This window comes from Neocloeon triangulifer, unplaced genomic scaffold, assembly GCF_031216515.1.
Source record: "Neocloeon triangulifer isolate White Clay Creek 2 clone unplaced genomic scaffold, ASM3121651v1 ptg000015l, whole genome shotgun sequence".
Lineage (NCBI taxonomy): Eukaryota > Metazoa > Arthropoda > Insecta > Ephemeroptera > Baetidae > Neocloeon > Neocloeon triangulifer.
Window position 1 is genome coordinate 5,163,475 of NW_026775557.1, and position 21,048 is coordinate 5,184,522.

General features: G+C 40.6%; 2 protein-coding genes across 2 annotated transcripts; both read right to left on the reverse strand.

Moving 5' to 3' along the window:
- Positions 1-49: 49 nt before the first annotated feature.
- LOC132202870 (CD109 antigen-like) lies at positions 50-15,687 on the reverse strand. The gene is made up of 31 exons (XM_059630147.1): positions 15,493-15,687; positions 8,182-8,345; positions 7,777-7,965; positions 7,651-7,721; positions 7,547-7,598; positions 7,364-7,494; positions 7,119-7,310; positions 6,922-6,999; positions 6,524-6,673; positions 5,765-6,037; positions 5,598-5,707; positions 5,422-5,521; positions 5,176-5,367; positions 4,933-5,120; positions 4,654-4,820; positions 4,479-4,598; positions 4,355-4,419; positions 4,130-4,300; positions 3,843-4,079; positions 3,377-3,677; positions 3,127-3,326; positions 2,997-3,064; positions 2,740-2,938; positions 2,173-2,336; positions 1,982-2,118; positions 1,688-1,923; positions 1,447-1,611; positions 1,202-1,398; positions 981-1,152; positions 823-928; positions 50-769 (listed from the first exon to the last, which is right to left on the reverse strand). Exons 1-31 carry the CDS (start codon positions 15,609-15,611, stop codon positions 594-596), a joined length of 4,890 nt encoding a protein of 1,629 aa, XP_059486130.1. The 5' UTR covers positions 15,612-15,687; the 3' UTR covers positions 50-593.
- Positions 15,688-15,840: 153 nt separating this feature from the next.
- LOC132202872 (erythroid differentiation-related factor 1) lies at positions 15,841-20,853 on the reverse strand. Its single transcript, XM_059630149.1, has 19 exons — positions 20,526-20,853; positions 20,052-20,278; positions 19,893-19,998; positions 19,690-19,836; positions 19,304-19,629; positions 19,075-19,188; positions 18,873-19,018; positions 18,709-18,820; positions 18,557-18,659; positions 18,335-18,502; positions 17,821-18,282; positions 17,587-17,767; positions 17,352-17,531; positions 17,063-17,289; positions 16,858-17,007; positions 16,652-16,806; positions 16,438-16,595; positions 16,162-16,381; positions 15,841-16,104 (listed from the first exon to the last, which is right to left on the reverse strand). The coding sequence occupies exons 1-19, from the start codon at positions 20,547-20,549 to the stop codon at positions 15,975-15,977; spliced, it is 3,336 nt and encodes a 1,111-aa protein (XP_059486132.1). The 5' UTR covers positions 20,550-20,853; the 3' UTR covers positions 15,841-15,974.
- Positions 20,854-21,048: the final 195 nt, after the last annotated feature.

Consider the following 21,048-nt stretch of genomic DNA (forward strand, 5'->3'; position numbering starts at 1 on the left):
GTTGTGTTAATTTTTTTTGGTTCATGAAAGAATAATATAGAAGTGAGATTTAATATTTTATTTTAATTATAAACTTCAAAACTTTTCATCAAATTAAAATCATTCCCTATATAATCAAATTTACAGAATAATCTAAAATAAATAGAGGAGTTGCCGCAAAAATTTTACAACTGTAACAATTATTTTAAGCATATCTAATCTAATGATTGGATGACTCTTGAAATCTTATCTCTTACAAAAATATCTTTATTACAAGGACGGATTTATTGATAAGAGGATCAGCGACAAGAATTCGCTTTAGTCCAAGATCGTTGTTAGTACAGGTGGCCCACCACTGCTTATCCTTCAGAGTTATGTTAACTTTTAAAGCGAAAAATGCATTAATTCACAATTGAAAAGCCAGGTTAGCCGTTTGACTTGACCAATCGTACATCTCGTATTTTTGGAAACAAAATTTAACTTAAGTGACAGTAAAAAATTATTTAAAACTAAATTAGCATGAGATTATTTCCCATCACTTTCTGACTTGCGGCCATTCAGTCGCGGCGGCCGTTCTTAAGTTTTTTTTTTTAAATTCATATAATTATTCACATTTAGAAATTTCTGACCAAAACAACCACGAGCGCAGAGATTAAGACGGCGGCGGAGAGTTGGTCGAAGGCGGCGCGGCTGAAATGTGGACAGTATGGGCACTGGTAAGAGCCGCACACTTCGCAGATGTTCAACACATACAAAGGCGTCGAGTTGAACAGGACCTGCACAAATCGCTCTGCGCAAATATTTTTTTAATTATAATTGAATAATTAAAAAAAGTAGTGTTACCTCTAGCATACATCTCGTAGAGGAACACAGAGCGGTGAAGGGAAATGTTTGCCACTGGGAACCAGCGCATCACTGAGTGGTTGAAGCAGCTCCATTCAGGAGGAATCTGATTTTAATTTAGATTTAATTTTTTTAACGTATTAAATTGATTGGCTTACGTGTTCAAAGTACCAAAGGGTTTTGCCGGGGACAGTAAGGCCCTCTCTCAGGGTCTGGTGCACATTTGACCTGGCCAGGGCGATGGCGTCCGATTCGAGCATGTGATACCCCGAAGGGAGCTCCACTTCTAGCACAGCCGCGCCACTTGTCAAAGGACTCGACCGAACCCATCTTTTTAAAACATCAACTCAAGTTTTAACTTTGATATGTTAAATATTACCTGAAGCAAGTCTGAATGGTGATTTTTGACTTGTTCCTGAAGTCGGAGTAGTACTCTTGGACGGTCAGGTCAAATGAGTCCTCAGAAGGGCCGTCCTTCAAAGGGTCGTGGTCAACGCCCCATGCGACGTCCATCTGCACCAGAGCCTGACCGCGACCTCTGGCCACCACATTCAAATGGCCCCACACGCTTGGAATCTGTAATTTTTTTTTATTCTTTGCTCGTTAACTTATTTTCTATCTTACATCTGTGGTAAAATATTCTGCCTCGGAGTCATTGCCAAGGAGGCGTAGTTCATGCCTCAGGGCGCCCGAACTGGGCAATTCCAGGGTCACACTCATGTCTGTAATGTCCAGGAGGCGAGCCCTGAAGGCAAACTCTGTCATTGCTTGCAGCGCCAGCACCGACTCCTATGATATTTTTAAAAAAAATATATATAATTATATAAATAAAATAATAAAAAAATTTAAAAATCAGGATGCGTACCACAGTTGAGAAGTAGCCGATGAATGTGACCCTGACGGAGACGAGCCACTGGACGATGCGTTCGTGGATGATTCCAATGCCCTCGCGCGCGATGTAGGTCAGCAGGGCGTAGGCGGTAGCCTCGACGGCCACCGAGTCACCTTCGACTATTGGCGCCGGCTCCACGAAGGGCCGCTGGTTCTCGTACTTGATTGGGTTTGAAGGAATCTTCACCCGCGACCAGTACAGTTCACCATCTTTTCAAAAAAATTATTTTAACACCGTTTTTAAAACTATTAATTTTCCAACACGAACCGTCTCCATTGAGGGCCAGGGCGGAAAGACGTCGGAAGGCCATGTCCTTCTCGACGCTATCGCACAGGGTCAGGGCGTAGGTGGTGATGGCCACCTCGTACGGGTCGATCATTGAGTTCAACTGCCGCTCCAAGTACCTTATTCAGAAACTGATTATACCGGAATCGCAGACCAAAATTATTATATTATACCTCATGGCCCTGTCTCTTGCGGAGGCGGCCTCGCCCCTGAGACCACCTTGGACTGAGTTCAGGGCCTCCTGAATACTGATGAGCACGTGTGCCGTCAAGGTAACGTTTTTAGCGTTCAACAGGCTGTCGCGCCACCGCTCGCCGCGAGTTGCATTGGGCTGCGGCTAGAAAATGCAAGAGAGAGACTTAAAAGTTGGCAACCGGCTGGATGAGCGTGTCGAGCGGGTCGTCTACTCCACGACGGGCAGGCGTTTAAATAAATAAGCAGCCGTTTATGTCGTCAATATGTTTTCTATGGTAAAAATTCCAAAGATTCTAATATTACGCGATTATCTTTTATTATTTTTTCATTTGTAATTTTTTTCTTCTTAGTTGATAAAAAATCTAACTGTAAAAAAGATTAAGCAATTGTCTACTAAAACGCCCTACATCTAAAGATCCAGCTGCAACGATAAATTCAAACAAAAAAAAATCAATTTTTCTTTTCAAGGCGACCAAAAAATTTTATATTTATAAAAAACAAAGAACCCTACTTAATTTGGTTTGGAATTTGGTTTTATTGTATACCGTTTGCGTGGGGTGCATGCGCGGATCAAGAGGGCTGCGAGAGTAAGTAAAGTCGGGCTCGTAGAAGGCGCCGCTGGGTGTTTGGTGCTGCAGGAGCCATTCTACCGCTAGGCTAGTGATGCGCGACTCGGCGTAAAAGTGGTCCTCCCAGTCTTGGAAGGACGCGTGTTTAATCAGTCTTATAACCCAAGACGTCACCCTAGTTCAATTTTTACATAAAAATAATTTAAAAAAAAAAAAACTTAAATTCCGCTCACCAAACGCTAGGAGGCGAATCGTCCCAATTGTGGAAGGCGCCAGTCGTTGTGTTGAATCTCATCATCACCTGATACATTAAATTATTCAATTAATTTTATCTAAATTTAAAAAAAAATTAAAATATTGTGCCTGAGTAAAAATGGTGCTGCAGTGGCCAAGGACTTCACGCATTTTTTCTCTTCTGAGACGATTGGTGAGGCGCAGGTAGTGCAAGGTCCACACGTTGGCGCCTAACTCTGATGCCCTGGCCTCAGTTCCCTTCAGGTGTCTGTCCACCAGACCAATAGTGGTCAACGGAATTTCAGGGAAAACCGGCCCAATCAAGTCACCTTTTATATTTATTCATTATATAAATTTATATTGAAAAATATAAACATACTGGAAAGAATGATGGTGCCAGAGGGACTGCCGAAGACATAGCGGCGCCAATCATGGTAGGGCACAATGGGTGTTTCCTCCACAGGGATGTTCAGGTAGCGCAAAACGGTCGCCCTGGACTTGAGGTCAAGGAAAATGGAAGTATGGCCGCTGACGGGGGCGCCCTCGCCCAAAACGTTAATTGTGTGCGTCAGTTCCTTGAAGCCTACTTGCGTTGTGGCTGTAATTCGAACTTCCACCTCGCCCTTTTCGATCATGGGCCGCACAGGGATGTCCACCTGTAGCTCACCCCCTTCACCAATCTGGAAAAGAGAAGAGTTTTAAAGAAAAAATTCATATTCAAAATGATAGTTCCAACACCCAAAGTAATTTGAACCTGAACTTCAAACTTTTTATGAGTGTTTTATTTTTATTTGAAAATTTTGCTTTGAAGATTGAAAAGTTTTGACTAGGTAAAAATTTGTTACCCAAACAAGGTGGTGGTGGTCGCCGCCCGAGAGACGGGCGCCGTAGCTGGAGACGACGCCGTTTTGCTCAACGTGCACAAACTGGTAGTCGTCCAAGCCGTGCAGAATGACGGTGACCAGCATTTCGTGCAGTCCTGGTTCCCTGTTGAACAGCATTAACCGCAGACCGACCTGTTCGCCCCGCCGGCACTGCGTCGCGCCTTCAACGCTCGCCATGAACGGCCGTTGGCTCTCGTGCTTTGATTATAAATTTAAAAAATCTCTTTTACCGAAATATTAAATTTTACTTGGAGGGGCTCGGCCAGGACGGCGATGCCGTGGTCCTTGCTGACGCTGAATCCAGAAATGTACCACGTGTTGGTGACAGCGGCAACGGCGATTTTGTCAAATTCGCGCCCATGGTGGCCAATGTTTCGTTCAAACCAGCCCCAGTCACCATCACCCACTTGGTACAAGTCCTAAATTTTAGATTTATATTAAGTCTGCGGATGTTTTCAAGTTCCAAATTTTACTGTGTAGCCACTCATCCTGTTTATGGAATAGTGGACCTGTTCCTGGAAATTGTCCACTTCGTAACCTGGTTGATTTTATTTAATTTAGAATTAGAAAATAATTTTTCTAATTAGTTCAACTCACAATTGGATTCGTCCGACCCGTCAGGACAGTCCTTTTGGCCGTCGCATTTTTTTCTCGCTGGAAAACAACCTCTAATAGCACACGGAAGCATTGGAATGGAAGAGTTCGAGTTGCAATCTTCTGCAATTGAAATTTTGTTTCAATTTCCCAAAATGTTTTAATTTGAAAAACAAACTTCCGTTATAACCAGGCACGGAAGGAACAATGGCATCCGTAATAATGATCAGCCCTGCCTCTTGGAGAGTCCTGTTGGCGTCAGGGCCGTAGCTTCCTGATTTGAAGAAGGCGTTCTGATCCTCTCTGAGACCATCTCTCGCCCTCCAAGCAACTTTGTGCACCGCCCTGTAGTTTTTTTTTAATTAATTAAATTTTTTCTTAACCAAATGTAAATTCATGATTGGCATAAAGGCATTTAATTTCACATTTGCCAAAATAAATTACTTTCGTCACTTGCCTTGTTTCATTTTCAAACGAGTGCAAGGCGCGCATGACCCTGGCTCGGGTGATTTCGCTTCCCGCTTGCAGTTCGTACATGAAGACGTTCAACGAGTGCGTGGCAAAGAAGGCGCCTGGTTCAGCCCTGACCTCAAATTCAACTGTGTCTTTAGTGTGGTCCTTTGCCTGGTTCAGCTTCATTGAAGCCTATTTTTTTTTTAATTTAAATTTTAGCATTTAATTATTTATTGATGAGTCTAACTTTGTGCATAGAAATTCCTTCGACAGGGAGCCAGACGGCGTCGGAAACGATTTCGCCCTGCCTGGTGACGCCGAGCACCACTAGGCGGAAAGCGGGACTCATTTCCGCGGACACTGGTACCGCAAAAGTCGTGGCGCCGCCGTAAGACGCGTCCATGCTGTCTACGATCAATAGAAGTCCTTTCGAGACCACCTTTTATTTTTTAATATTAATTAAATTTGTTACTTTATAAATGGAATTTTGTACCATGTAAATGAAATTTTCTACAAGGAAATTTGCAGAAACGTGAAAAATTGCATATTCACCGGGTTTGCCTGTCTCTGTGCTTGTCGTCACTGAAATGTATCTGGAAAAATACATTCCCAAGATATCTCTCAATTATAATAATTACTAGAAAAATGTATGCATTAAGCATTAATTACCGAGCTGTTGGAGAAAAGTGGCGTTCCAATTTTAGTTCTGCAGACTCAACTTTGCCCTCAGGGTCGGTAAAGGTCGCTTGGATTTCGATTCGTACCGCCCGTTCAGGAGTCTGCACCAAATTTTTTTTAATTTTTTTTTCTTTTATAAGGTAAAATAAACAACGGACCATGATTTTAAATTTGTGTACTCCGGTGGCGCGGAAGTGGCGGAAGGCGAGTTGGTCAAAGAAAGGCTGCATGATGTCGGCGACGTCATTTTCGTCCCAGTCTTCGCGCAGGTAGTGGGGCTCCTGGTTGGTATCCGCGGCCGACGGGATCTTTACCTCGGGCAGGTCGACGCGACCGCCACTCTCCAGACTGGCAAAAGCGCGGATCTCCAGGCGCGAGTTCTGCAGCAGCTCTTCGGAGATTTTCTCGTGATCTTTGTGACTAATGGCAACCTGTGTGTATTTTTATAGTTAGGAACAGACGTAAAAAAATTTATATTTCAAGAAAAATTAATAGAATAATATTTTTCTATAAGCGAGATTAATTTTAACTTATTTGGCACAAATTTCCTGACACGTCGTGACGGTTCAGAATTTTTTTTGTAGATCTTCCATGTTATTTTTATTACTAGGTAAAATAAATTGATAAATTAAATTAGTTTAAAATTTTAATTCAGCAGGCAATTTCCTGATTTTTATTAAAAATCATTGGTCATATCATATCAACTCAAAAATTTATTAATTACAGCGTGAGATTAATTTAATTGTTGTAAAAATTTAATACTATATTTATCAAGCACTAATTTTCGCACGGCTGCTCCTTTGCAATAAAATTCTCCAAGCGTGCAGCTTTTGCGTTTTAATTCCCAGAGCCCTCTCATTAAAATTTCAAATCGTTTTCGCAGCTTTGTTTGCAAATTAGAGATATTTTTCACAGACCTGTCCCTCGAAGGGCATCCCTGGTCGGAAGATCTGCGGCGCGGCGCCCAAAAACCTGAGCTGCAAGCCTGCCTCGATGATCCGGGTGCAGGAAAAGCCCGACCTGACGTCGCCGTAGAAGGTTTCCATCACCTCCAGCTCCACTTTGACCTGTTCCGACAATTTCATTGCTGGCAATGGGTCGTGCAATTGAATTTATTACGCGCGGAAATTGCATCATTTTAAGAGCACCGTTCTGCATTTCTGATGTGTTTAAAGCGAGAAAGAAACTCGCGAGACGTGGCGTGTAATAAATTTCAAGAACGTTGGTGCTTTAAATTAATGTTAGCAATTTCGATGCGAAAACTCGTTCTGATAAGGAGCAAGTGGTAAAAAAAAAATACGAAAGGAAGACGAACCTCGATGCCTGCCAACGGCAATCCCATGTGGGCCTCCACCCTGCTCAGGGCGATTTCCCAGCTTTCAACTCCAGTTGCCTAAAAAGTGTTATATAAAAAATAAATTAAAAATGTTATAGTTCATCATTTTTTATATAATTTAAATATAAAATGTATTTAATAAAAATTTTATTCATTGAAATCAATATTACACTTACAATAAAGACGGTTTCAGACCAAAGCAGTTTGGGCTCCAAGTCTTTGCGTCCGTCGGCGCTTGCGAACCTGTGGCCGAAGACCCTGAGGGTGCCGTTACCTCTAGCAAGGCGCTCTGTTGAGGAAATTGCATTTGTCGTCGCCGTGAAGCTCTCGTCAGTGTCCAGCGCGTACTTCGGCGTGAACATTAACACCTGCTTCCCCCCAATTAAATATCAAATAAATTTCAAACTATTGTAATTATTGCCTCAAAGAGTGGAATGAAGTGAGTGCGCACTTGGAAGTTCTGCGTCTCCAGCTGGCCGCGCGCCTCCACACGGACCGACCACATGCCCTCGCGGCACAGACGCGGCAGTTGGAACATCAGGCTCACAACACCTTTTTTAAATTAAATTTATAGTATTAAATTAAATTTTTAAAAAAATCTTACCATTATTAGTCTCGGCGCTGATCCAGCGTCTCATCACCATGCCCAGAGGATCCTTTCAAATATTTTTAAATTTAAATAACTCAAAAAATTTTTGGAAGACTGACCTGCATGTAAATGGTGACGGCCTCGTCGAAAGGCTTCATGTCCATCCTGAGCAACACGACCCTGAACCTGACTAAAAACACCTTATTTATGGCCTGATTAACAAGAGATCTGCCAAAGAAAAGTACCGTCCTGGCCGTTGCTGTAGATGGGCCTGCTGGTCTGCACCATGATGGTGAGGAAACGCGGCGAGAAGTTGAGGGCGGTTGTGTTGGTGAAAACCCTGGCGCCGGTCTCAACGTTGTGACCCTCCACCCTGAACGAGTAATCCCCAGGCGCGCTCGAACCCGGCACCATCATCAACAGTCGCACTGAACCTTCATGAAAAATTGTACAAATTCCATAAAATTGGAAATTCAAATCAATTGAGAAATCTTTTAAACCTTTCTATTTTATTTAAAATATTCGAACAAATTTAGAATTTTAACAAAATATTAATAATTATTTAGTGCTCAATTCATATCAATTAACTTTTAATAATTAGCTGAATTTTAATTGTACGAGTTCCAATCTTTCAACAAATTGTGACATACCAGAGGGACGAAGTTCCTCCACGCCGCTAGTGGCCAACTGGACACCATCCCTGCTGAGGGCGCCCTTGACCTTTAGGCGGTCCTCCAGGCCCGGAAGCGCGGCCACGGCCACCGAGTACAGCGACGACGGCCGCACCACGCGTGGAGCAATCACAGCAAATTTTCTTTGGAAAACAAAGACATTCATAAAAATTGTTTGATGTTTAAAATTCAATTAAATTTCGTTCATGAACTTTGGGTAAGCCTACGCGGACAACTCGATTTTCGCGACCCTCTTTAAACATAAGTGGTTTCGCAGATAAGCATCTTGTTGAACCAGATTTTGTTCTCAACGGCGCGTCAATAAAACAATTACCGCGGATTATTTCCGATGGTTATCTGAAAACTAACAGCGCCAACGCGCCGCAAATTCCAATTCGGAAATCTGACCGAGCGAACAAAGGCCTGTCTGATGTAAAAATAAAGTGCCCATGACATGCATGCTGAAGCGCAGGGTGTGTCTTTTTTGTGCGTTATAGGTTATTGTAATGCGGCAGGTAGAAATCGCTTCCTCTCGCCACTCAACCGAGCGTGCAGAGCAAAGCGCTGATCACGCCGGCTGAAAATTTCCAGCTCGCCAAATTTGCTCCGCGCACAGCCACACATACAGACCTGACAGACGCGAAAATTGAAATCGTTCCGCCATTTGAACTTTGCCTGCAGTCTGCATTGTACCAAGAGTAAAATGCGGTGAAAAAAAGATGAAAATAAAGTTCAGTTGCGATAAGATGTAAATTTTAGATAATAAAATACGTTTATCAGTATTTTTATATTTAATGCTTTATTAGAAATTTAAAAACTCTTTATATTTTATTATGTATTAAGACAATTATTTGAAAAGTTATAAATAAAATAATGAAAAAGATTATGGCATGTGAAAATTTATTATAATTTAATTTGAATATTTATAAAACAGTTTATATTATACATTTTATATCAAATTTTAACGACAACAAACGTCATTAAAACTTGATTTTTCTTGAATTCATCAAATAATATTAAAACTCGAACTCAATTAAATAATTTAAGCAAAAATTCACAATGAAATAAGAGTGAGAAGATCGCTGATCTCTTCTCGTCTGTCTTTATCTCATTACAAAATCCACTCGATCACATTCTCGCTAATTAACTTTGCAAAACAGAGGCGTGCGTTGTGCCGAGGGTTCAGAGCAAGGGTTAATTGGACGCGTGCGTAACTGAAACCCGATATGCTGAGGCGCGCACCACCCGCGGAAACGATTGCGCCCATTGACTGCAGAATTAACCCGCCGCGAGATGAATCGTTTTGTCTTACTTAAGTTTCTCCCTCTTATTATAACGTCGTATTGCACATCCGATTTGGCAACCTGCACACGTCGCTCCGCCGCAGTATCAGTTTTCAAAGTTACAATGTCACACTTGAATAAATTCTTTCAACTACCAAATGATTTCAAATAAATAGAATTTAACATTTTTTCCGACAACTTGGCGTGGCGAATTGTAATTTTTGATAAAATAAATGTGAAAATGAAACACCTAATTTTTGAAGAAAAGCTTATTTCTTATATATTATATTTTTGTTCTACTAATACTAATAGGCTTGATAGATTATTTTTATGGAAAATTGAACAAAAAGATATTTAAATTTTAATATTGTTCAAAGAAAGTTCTTATTAATTTAATTGACCAGAAATTAATTTGAAGCAATGATTTTTTTAAATTGAAAATAACCCGATTGATATACTTTCCCGAGAATTTTTAATATTAATTTAACTTTTCCCCAAACACTTCAAATTCGCTGTTCGTTTCGAAAAACAAACGATTTTTTTCAATAAATCTAGTAATTTGCACGACTTCACTGTCCATTTTTTACTCACTGTATAAATAAAAAAAAATCATCTTATATAATTATACTATTCATTAGAAATAAATATATTGCAATTTAGTTGATTCCGTTGGGTGCGGATCGCATAGTTAAGCAGAGCGTGGTGGGGGCCCAGCCCATTTGGGTGTTTTCTGCTGCGGAGAACAAACACCGAATATGAATGAAAGGGCAATTAGAGTTGATTGCAACGCCAGTTTTGGAACTTATTTTGTGACCACAAACGGATGCTGCACGAAACGCAATCATTTCCCCGAGACCGCAAATATTTGACGAACAGGGGAATACCCGGAAGGCGAGGAAAAATGTATAAACATATTTTTGGGTCTTTTTAAATTTTTGCGTGTTTGATCAGCCTGGCTATTAAAGTTGTTAGATTTACATTTTCCTCAGGCGGTAAAACAAACAACAGTGGCAACGTTTATTCTGATGACTCTGGTGTGGAAGGTCACTTTGTATTTGGCTGTGAATGCAAAAAGGCGAAATTGAGGCATATTGTTCTGCCGCAGTGCACATGCAAGTGCATCGTGGGAATGAAAACGCTCGAAACACAATGCACCTCTAAATTACAGCAGTACCTATAATATCGCCATCAGCGTGTACGCTGCCTCTAAGAATTGTTCAAAAACGTAATTTACTTACTTTGTGTGCAAATGTTCAAAGTAGTGTTGTGAAAATTTTCATCCAAGACAGACTTCAGAAAAGTACTTGCAAATTTGTATGTAATTGCTTAAAGCTAAATTAATTTAAAGTAAGTGCATATAAATTTATTATCTTTCATTAAAGTAATATTTAATTGTTAACATTAATTAAAAAAACGAATGGAGTATTAAGAGAGAATGCAAAACATTGATTTGCTCCAAATATTTATTTATAAATTAAAAAAAAATGTAAATTATGAACGAAATAAGTTTAAAAAAATGAGGAAAGTGGAGCGTTTTTGGTCTGTTTGCATTTCTCACCGCGGTGCGGGAGCGAAAATGAAAAATAAGTGTTGATTTGACGCACGAGAGAGATAAAGCGCCGAGTGAATTTGACCCGGAGTTACGTCTGCGCTTGTAAATCACAGCGGCTGCACCAATATTTGGTACTGCTGAAAAAAATCTCTCAGCACATACGGCATTAATTTTCCTCAAAACGACGACAGCCAGACCAGCGCTTGATGCAATCAGAATACCTTTGCAAATTTATTAATGCTCCACGTGCGCGCCTCTGCGTTCAGCAGGGAGCCTTGTTAGGCGGAGTTTTTTTTTTATTTAGACAGAATTATTTTCGCTGGGATTTGCTTCACATTGGATGTGCCAAATCTAAAAATTTGAATTCATGTTGCATTCTGTTTACTTTTCATTTTATGGCTGGGAGAACAAAGAACGATTACGACCACTTGCAAAGACGATTCGGGCTCATCAGGATTCGTCTCACAACTAATGGCTAATGACTTTTATCTCAAATCCCACCTGAAAGTCCGCGAGAGAGTCACGTGTAAATTTCGTGACGAATTCTCAGCAGACCCACGTTGATATGGGAAGTAGATGGACTTAGCACGCACAAATGAAATTATGCCAAAAACGATTCCAATTTTATTGTGAGAACCGAAAACACAAAATTTGACGATAGGAGCGAGCGGAGAATTTTTATTCACGCAAAATCTACGTGACGAAATTGTCTTACGCAAGAAGACGAAAATTTAATTACGATATAAAAAAGATGTCTCAAATCACATTTTAACGATCCATTAATCACACGCGTTCAAATCTCTAAAAATAACGATGAAGCGCCTCTCTCTATCTTTGGATTGACTTTTTTTTATACGCAGACACGTGTGGATCATTTTTGACCTTCGAAGTCAGCATGTCCACAAAAGCGAGTTAATTTTTTTCGGTGATGATTCTTTGTGCCTATCCTATGGATGACTCGACGCCTTTTAATAATGCGATGCCAGCCGCGTACTTGGCCCTCCATGCAGCACACACCGGCATGTGTTGTGTGTCCCGCAGCACGCATTATTAATTTTCATTCAAACTCTCGTCCGCAAGCATGACGCTCAGCACCATTGCCAAAACATTCTCATTCCGCCAACGTAAATAAGGCTTATATAAATAAACCTGACTTGGGAGAAAAACCTGCGAGAGATTTTTTTTTATTTAAACTCGCGATTTTCATCTTTATGGCTGCTGGCATGTTAAAAATTATTGATATTATAAATTTTTGCAGATAAAATCGTTAGATAAACAAACCGTAAATATTTAAACGTTCAGAAAAAAACACCGGGGGCTGTTTGCTGACAATCGACTCTGATCAATAGTTGGAATTCTCATCGTTAATTAGTGGTTGGCGAGTCAGGAGATAAAAAAAGCAACGCACTGCTGGTCGGAGACTGAAGAATTAATTTGCATGTGGATTTCAGATTGTATCTCTCACTTCGATTTGCATTTGAATGGGTCTGGCTTTTGCAAAATTTTGGTCGTAATGAGAAATTTAAATAGGGCCGTTAAAGAGATCGTAATTTCTCGCCAGTTCTGATGTACACGTTTTTGAATCGTTTTCCTCGCTTTGCAAACGAAGCTGGACCGAGAGAAGTGCCCAGCTGCTGGCCTTGAGGCGCATTCTCGTTACATTACACGTTTATATTTTGATACTTAATTGTGAGTGTATGGAGTGTAAGTTGCATCTCTCGGCCGAGTTGTCTCGTAAATTTCACAACTTTGCGAGGCACACCCTCCGGCTTTGAATAGAAAACGAGTCGAAGGAAAGCACCGAGAAGCTGAAAGAGGACGAAAAACTCGACCTGCGATGCCTTCCTCGCAAGATAAATTGGACAACTCTTTGCATTTATAAATGCAGCTGCCAGGAATTTAAATTGAAAATAATTTTATATATGGAGACTGAAAACTGCCCACAGTTGTGAAATAAAAGAATTAAAGGTCAAAAAAGCAGGAAAAAAACTTAAAAGGCTGCGAGGATAATAATTAATGACCTTTTAAAATTCTATAAAATCTTTAAAAATCTAACTTTCTATGTTTGGTTTTTATAATGCAATAGTTTCTGACGGTTTCACATTTTCCATAAACTTTCCTTGAGATATATTTTTGAGCTATTTTCTTGCATAATTAAATAATTTTTAAATGAGCGCATTAGAAAAGATTGATTATTTAATTACATGGAAATCTTGCACGCAAAGCCCATTGTCATTGTCTTCTCATTGTCTCTCGGCAAGAAACAAGAGCAGTAGCGCGTTTTATAAGGAAAATTTATCGGTCGAGATTTCCCTCCAGGGAAGGCGAGTGCAGGTGTGTGTGCCGGTTGTGTCCGTTAGTGCTTTGATTTGTTTTCACAACTTAATTCGGCAGTCGATTGAGTTGTTGTTGGAAAAGGCGAGATTGTCTCCTCGCAGCTCGAATTATTCCATATATTCATCGCGAGGGAGAGCAAACAGGGGGCAGAGAGCGCGCGGCGCGATGGGGACGTGCCGCGAATCGAAGACGAGCCATTTAGTTCAGAGTGAGCTGAATGAATTCCAATCGTGCTGCACCGACCGACCGAGTGCGGCTAAAAATAAAAATAAAAAGCGGCGACACGGCGCGATAATAAGTATTTGTCGCACGCCCAAATTGAGCCATAAAAAAAAAACACCCTTGCTGTGAAACATACGCTCAGCTGAGAGAGTGATTGCCTGCAGTGTAGTTGAAAAAGAAATCAAATTGTTGCAAAATTATAAAGAAACTTTAAATGCTCATGAGTTATAAAGCCAGAAATATATGAATCTTACAATTAGGGAGAAATTCCCTTTTTTTTGCAATCTCTGAAAAAGAGAAATCCAGATATTGTGACTTTTTATTTAATTTGCAGAATAAAAAATTTAATTTTTCATGAAAACTAAAATTGAAACTCTTAAATTCTTTTATACAAAAATTCCTGCACAACTGTGACTTTTAAAAAACTTTTTCTGAACGAAAATTATGTTATAAATTTCCCTAATAATTATCTAGTTAAATTAATTATAGTTTTGCCGCATTCTTGTTGAGGTGATTCATGATTAACAAAGGAATTTTTACTATGGCAGCCTTTTCGTTCTTCAACAATAAGATTGACGGTTCCAGCGCGACTCATTTGCATAATTATAAAATTCGCGAAGCACCACTTCGCCAGGTGGCCCTTATTCGGTCAATACGCCACCTCGCCGGTGCCACGCCACACCAAGGGATTCCCTGCTTTTTCTTTTCAACTCACGAGTCGTAAAAAATTTAATCCAGACACTTGATAATGGGCCTGCAAGCGTCCGTCTCTCTCGTGCCTCCTGGCGAGTCTACGAAACTAAAAAGCAAAAAAAAAAAAAGCAAGAGCGGCCCTGGCGAGGTTGTTGACCGCGGCAGGTCTTGGCACTACTTGCGAAAAAAATTGTTAACAACAATAATAAGTGATTGCTATAATTTGGTGGGCACCGACACGGGCAGGTGTGTCCTTTGCCATCAAATCAGCTAACGCGTGTGGGTGATGCACAATGGCTCATAAATATAATAAGTAAAACAATTGCGGGCCGCGTTTAATTTTGCAACTTAATTTTTTGGCTCGGGCCAATTTTCACCACCCATCAAGAAATAAATTGGAGTTTTATTATTAAAGTAATGAAAAATCATAAAATCTTGGCTAGAAAAGAAATAAAATAAATTAAAAACTTTTATTTAAAAAAATAAAATAAATAATTAGTTTTTTAATTTAAATAAAAAATTAAGCTTCATTTGGATAATAACATGCATTGACATCGATTTGAATTTGAAGTCAGGCTCTTGCTTTTTCGTGACCGGCTTTAGTACGGCGGCGGCGTCACAACAAAAGTCCCAACCAGTTTCTTAGCAACCGGCCCAAGTTGTTTCCAGCGAGCATTAAAATCGATCATCGGCTCTTTCCAAATTTATCACTCACGTACAAAACACGTGTGCCGCAGGTTAAAAAACTCAAACGGAAAATCCGTGCCGTAAATTCATCCTCAAATCGCAACCACAAAATTAAGTAGCAGAACCGCACTAATGACAAGTTTAAATCTCATCATACTTTTGTTCTGGGAATCTGAATGCCTTTCTGATTGGCACCGCGCGCTAAGAAAGAAAAAATTATGCTCGGAGGCATATACGAGTTGGAAAAAAAAATGTATATATATAAAATATAATCATATATAATGATAAGATTCGTTTTCTTGTGAATAACTCTGATATACCGTGCAATGCAAAGCGTAAGAAAATGTAGAGTTTTGCCGCAATTAAAGATCCTTATCAAGAAGTTGAGCGTTTATTAAACTGTCAACATGCGAGATGAATGACAAGTTAAATTGCGTGACTATTTTTATTACTTTTAACATCGCATTTTCATTTTTTTTTCACGAATTAATGTAGGGAAAAATCTGACACACTTACGGAGCAAGGGCGGCCGATTGCGGGTCCTGCTGGCCTCTGGCCTGGGTGGTGTCCACGTCCAACTGCTGGCCGCCGGCAAAGGCCAGCACCAGCAGAAGGAGGCTAATGGTGCCCATCATTACGCTCCTCACAAAGCACCGCACATTCTCACATGCTGCTCGCTGAGGACCATTTGAGCTCCGCCAATTCAGCAGCACTTCGCCGCACTGAGAGGCGGTACGCGAGGGTGGGGTGGGGGCGCACACGATCGTGCTCACAATCCGCGGCTGTGCGATCATTACACAGCATTGAAATTTTGCTTTAAGTTTGAATTTATTTTTTAAAAATTAAATGCAATATCAATTATTTGTGTTGTTATCACTTTTTATTAATCAAGTCAATGTCATACACTATTATAACTTTCAGTCAAAATTATATAATTACGTTCACATATTTGATCATTGGTTTTAAACTCTTTTATCACAAACAAAATCCCTTTGCAATTACACACTTTTCTTCAGCTCTGAAACTTTTTGCATGGTTGAACAAAGTCTGCTGGCTGCCGAGTGCAGTTCCTCCTTTTCCTTGTTGCTTCTGTGCAAGGTTGCTGCGTACATGGCTTTGAAATGAGTTCTGAAATCAAAATGTGCCAAATGTTAAATCAATTAAAATGTTTACAACAAAACTGACTCTTTGGCGTTTGCTTTGTCCTTGGACGAGAGTTTGGCCAGGGAAAGAAGGATGCACTGCAGTCTCTGCTCCATCAGCAGCACTAACTTGAGTTGCTCATCGTCTTCATCGTCAGGCGTTTCTTTCTGTTTCATCACCACTTTCAACACGTCCTCACTGCCCAGGATTAAATCCACCGCACCGACCAGCAGTGACTTTTTGCCTCCCACACCATTTGTGCCTAATTTCATTTTGTTAATTAGTTTTAAAGGTACATGCAAATTGATAAAAAATTACATTCAGCTGAAAATTCCGCAAAGGCGACCCTCTCAAGCTGTACCCTGAGGAACTCAGCCAATCCTTCCAAGCTCTTATACATCTCTGCCGACTTCTCATAATGCATTTTGCACAACTGCTGGATAAACTTTTTCTTGTGGTCGTCTCCACAACAATTCCTGAAAAATGCATAATTTTATAAATATACACATATTTAGCAAGGTTTAAATCCTACCTGAGAGATTTGTGATAGAGAGAAGCCAATCTATGGTGGATGGAAGCGGCCCTGAATTGGTACATTGGCTGTTGCCGACCTGGCGTGGTCAGGTCACATGCTTGCAGAGCCTTTTGCAGGTGCTCTACCACCTCTTTCTCCAGCTCCTCTTGATTCTAATTTTTTATTTTTTATTATTACTTAAAATGGTAAACTAGTATCAAAACCTTTTCACTGTTGTCAGGGTAGTCCTGCAGGATCACAGCCATGTTGTATAGAGTGGTGGACAACTGCCAGTTGACGCTGTCCCAGATTTGCTCATTTTTCTCACTTCGCTCACCCAACACAAACAATGCTCTTTGGTAGTAATTCAAGGCCTAATGACGGCAAAATTTTGAATAAAAGTTAATAAATTATAACTTATTTGTTTACCTTTACATAGTAGTTTCGTTCCTGGCCCTGCAGAGGCGTGCGGCACGAGGGAGACATGGCGTGTGAGCAAAGCCTCATCAACCTGCCTGTGTTCAAAAGCAGCAGCGCCAGGTTGCTCACATCAGCCACCTTCTCGAAAGCAGAAATTCCAGCTTCCAATTCGCTCAGGCTCTTTTTCACCAGCACCTGAAATTGGCTGTCCTTAACTCCCCGCTCACTTGCAACAGCTGCAAAAGAGAATTATGATGATTGGAAAGTGATTTTGATTTGATTTTTTATTAGGTCTTACCACTTGCTTGGGTCATGTAAAAGACACCTAGTTCGTTGTGGATGTTTCCAATTCGCCTTTGAATGCCGGGAACTTGGTCGGCTGGAGGCTTGGAGTTGACGGCTTGGATGTAACACTCAAGGCTGGATCTCAAAACGTCCTCCACATTTGGCAGGTCCAAATCTACTGGCACCGTATCGTCTGGCAGGAAAATATATGTAATTAAGAATAATATAATATAGTTAAGAATGATTACCATAAGTGGGCCCAACGTCAAGCTGCATCTGCTTCAAAATGGGCTCAATGAGCTCGTCTTTGGTATTGATGTCACTTCGATACTGCTCCACCTTATTCCAATTCTGCACAATCATGCAGCACGCGTCGCCCGCCTGGCCCAGAAGGAAACTCTTCATGGCTGCCATTTCACTTTCCTTGCCCTAAGGAAATAGTTTCATTAAAAATAAAACTAAAATGCAAAAATAAAACCCACATGCTTGACACCAAGGACTTTGGCCAGCTTTTGGAGACCAAGGTTGAGGGTGAGAAGGACTTGGACCAGGCGGAGGGCAGCGCCGAATTGCTCGGTAGTGACACAGTTTTGGGTCATTACAGCTGTGACCAGCAGGGCCTTCTCGTACAACAGGGTGAGCAGCTGCGCCTTCCACTGGTCAGGTGGTTCTGGCGGTTGCCTCTCCTCAGCCTTTGTTGGTGACACCACCATGCTGGTCATGTTGGTGTAAGGCATGGGGATGGCCGTGAATGGGTGGGCCATCTTGGGTTCCTCCTCTTCCTGCTGGATTTGCCTTGTGTCCAGCTGCCGCAGACACACCAGTCCATCTGAAATGTGTCTCAGACTGTTTCGACACCGATCATACACTGATCCAATCAGCGGAGGCGGCGTCGTCTTCTCCAAAACTTTTGTGCATGAGTTCTTCCAGCACAGAGAGCCAATCTAGAGTGAAAATTTCATTAATAACTTTTTTTAAAGTAAAGTTAAAATTTACCTCAACATTTTCAACGTCGTTTCCATTTTCTTCAAATTCCTCAGGTTCTTCCTCTTCGTTCAATTTTTCAGAAGCGTCTTCCTCCTCTTCAGGAAAAGCAGGGTTTGACGGACTAGTTTCGGCAGGGACGTACAGGTCTGCTAGCATGTAGTGCGCAGAGGTCACAACCTGGCAAAACAAAATTTGATGTTTCAATTTTATCTTTTAGAGATTTTTGCAAACCTGAGTGTGCTTTTCCTTGCTCAAAAGAGAAATGCAGTGCTCCAGAAGCATTTTTATGCAGCCATGCTGTTTGCTGTCGTGTCGCTTCATGTTGCGAGCCACTCTGCAAAAACCATCGTTATCGCAAAATTATTGAAAAGACAAATCCTTACTTGTAGAGCAGCATGGCAACTGGGACGGTGAAAGGATTCTCTTCGTTACAATTTTGATCGTTGTTGCAGAGCGTCGTCAGATCATACAATTTAACAACATCATCGTTTTTACCTAAAATAGAGAATATTATTACAACTGCAGTATTTTTCTTTATATTTAGTACCTTTGAATAGCCAGTATGTGTGGCCTGGTGTGGTGGCGTTTGACTTGAGGAAAGACAAAATGTTCTGAGCTACATCGTGGATGAGCTTGGGTGAAAATTTACTGCCTGGCAGATGTGGAAGATCCTCAGTTTTTATCAGTTCATACCTGGAAAAATTTTTAATTAATGAGCAAATTATAATTAAGTTAAAAATTAAGCTGACTTTTGAACCAATCCATCCAAGTGATAGCACATAACAACTTCAGGAACATTGCACATGAGGTTATCTAGCCAATAGTCGATGCCGGTAAGGACATTAATCGGCTTCTTCATGTCTCTGTGAACAAAAATCAAATAATTATTATATTTAAACGATTTCTGCAATTTTTTTTAATTCAAAAGATTATTTTATCACAGTACATATCATCAAAAATTAGAAAATAAATGCATACCTCAGTCTTAGGCTTATGCAGGGATGAGTGTCACCACCAAAAATGGGCATGTCAGTGCCCAGGAGCATCTGAATATCCTCAAAGGTCCAAACTACATTCCTGGCGAACTCGTGGCCCACAGAGTTGTCCGGCATCTCGATTTGCGGCTCAGGAAGGCTGGACCAGTGCATGGGGACGCCCTCAGGCTGCAGGTCGTCTTCCTTGCTTGTCTGGCCCTTTTCAGGAGTGTCCATCTCTGCGGCCTCCCGTAGACTGTGGTACAAAAACTTGGACACTAGTCGACGTTCCTGCACTGCGTCCCTGCTGAAATCCTTTTGGTACAGCCCCTGTTGTTTCAGACAAAAGATTTGTTATTGTAGCCTTATTTTAACTATATTTTAATTTACCTTAGAACTGAGGGTACTCATGATGTGCTCGAAGAAGAACTTGCGGAGCCACTTCCACTCACTCTCGGCGGTCCGCATCAGGTGCTTGTGGATGTCAAACTCATCAATCAGCAGGGTGTTCTCCACCCTGTGTACAATCATGCTGACCTTTGATGTTATTTAATGGTTAATTTGTGTTTTTTAAAGTGGGAAAAAATTCTTACAGGTCCTTTGCTATAGGGAATTTTGAGCAGTTTCTTTATGTTCTCGGCATCCGACACAACGTCCACCTCACCAACACAGTCAGGAAACATGTTTGCAATTCGAAAGCTGAGAAATTATTTTAGTTAAGATTTTTATGAAACTTTGGAAATGTATAATACCTATTAAATCCTGATGGGTTGGAGAAGCCAAAGGGTGATCCGTTGGTCTGTTTTGTTGAGAGCCAGTTGGAAGGCGGCTCGTTCAGATTTGTGTTCAGTGTGAGCTTCTCAAAATTAGCTGGTGCCTCCGAGATGGAAAGTTTCACCACAGCCGTTGACTTGATGGGCTTCCGAGGCGAATCGCACCCGCTCGTCGACGCCAAATCGGCACTCATTTCATATAATTCCTGTTACGATTAAATATTTTACATTAACTTGTTTCTCAAAAGAAAAATTACAAAAAAAAAAAAAAAAAAATGATACATATATTTCAATTTTATAAGTGTAAAGAAATTTAAAGTTTGGTAAAATTAAACAAATTTAAAAACACAACAATTTAGCCAAGCTCGTTAAGTAAATAAGATCAAATTGCAAAAAAATAATCGTAAATAAATAATTTAAAATAATTTTCTGTGTATATTTTGGAAACGGAACCTTTTCCTTGTGGTCTTCGTTCATGGTTGTTGGTCAGGGCTTTTCCACAATCCCAGACACACACAGATTCTAATGTAAAAATAAAGCATGCGAAATTACCTTCGGCGCTGTCGGCAAAAATGTATGTACAAATAAAATCGCCTTGATGATTAACCTTCAAGACTTTTGTGAAATTATTGAAATTCTTCAGGAATTTAGCTCCTGATTAACTAATCCTCACGCCGCCAAATGCTCTCACATAATAAGGGGAAGATTAAGTCTCATGTTTTATGTTTTTGCAAGGTTCGCGGAATTTGCTAGAACGTACAGGTAAAGTCCTAAGTCCTATACGTACGTAACGATCACAATTATTTACGTTTTGCAGCTGGGATTTTTGACAGGGAGAAGGGGTGGGGTAGGGGTGTAAGTAAAGGAGAGGCAGACCGAATTGTCTGTAAATTTTAAATGCACTCATAGAAAACATTTTACATATAACAATCCCTGAAAACATGGCTTTTGAGCCAATGAAAAGAAAAATATCAAA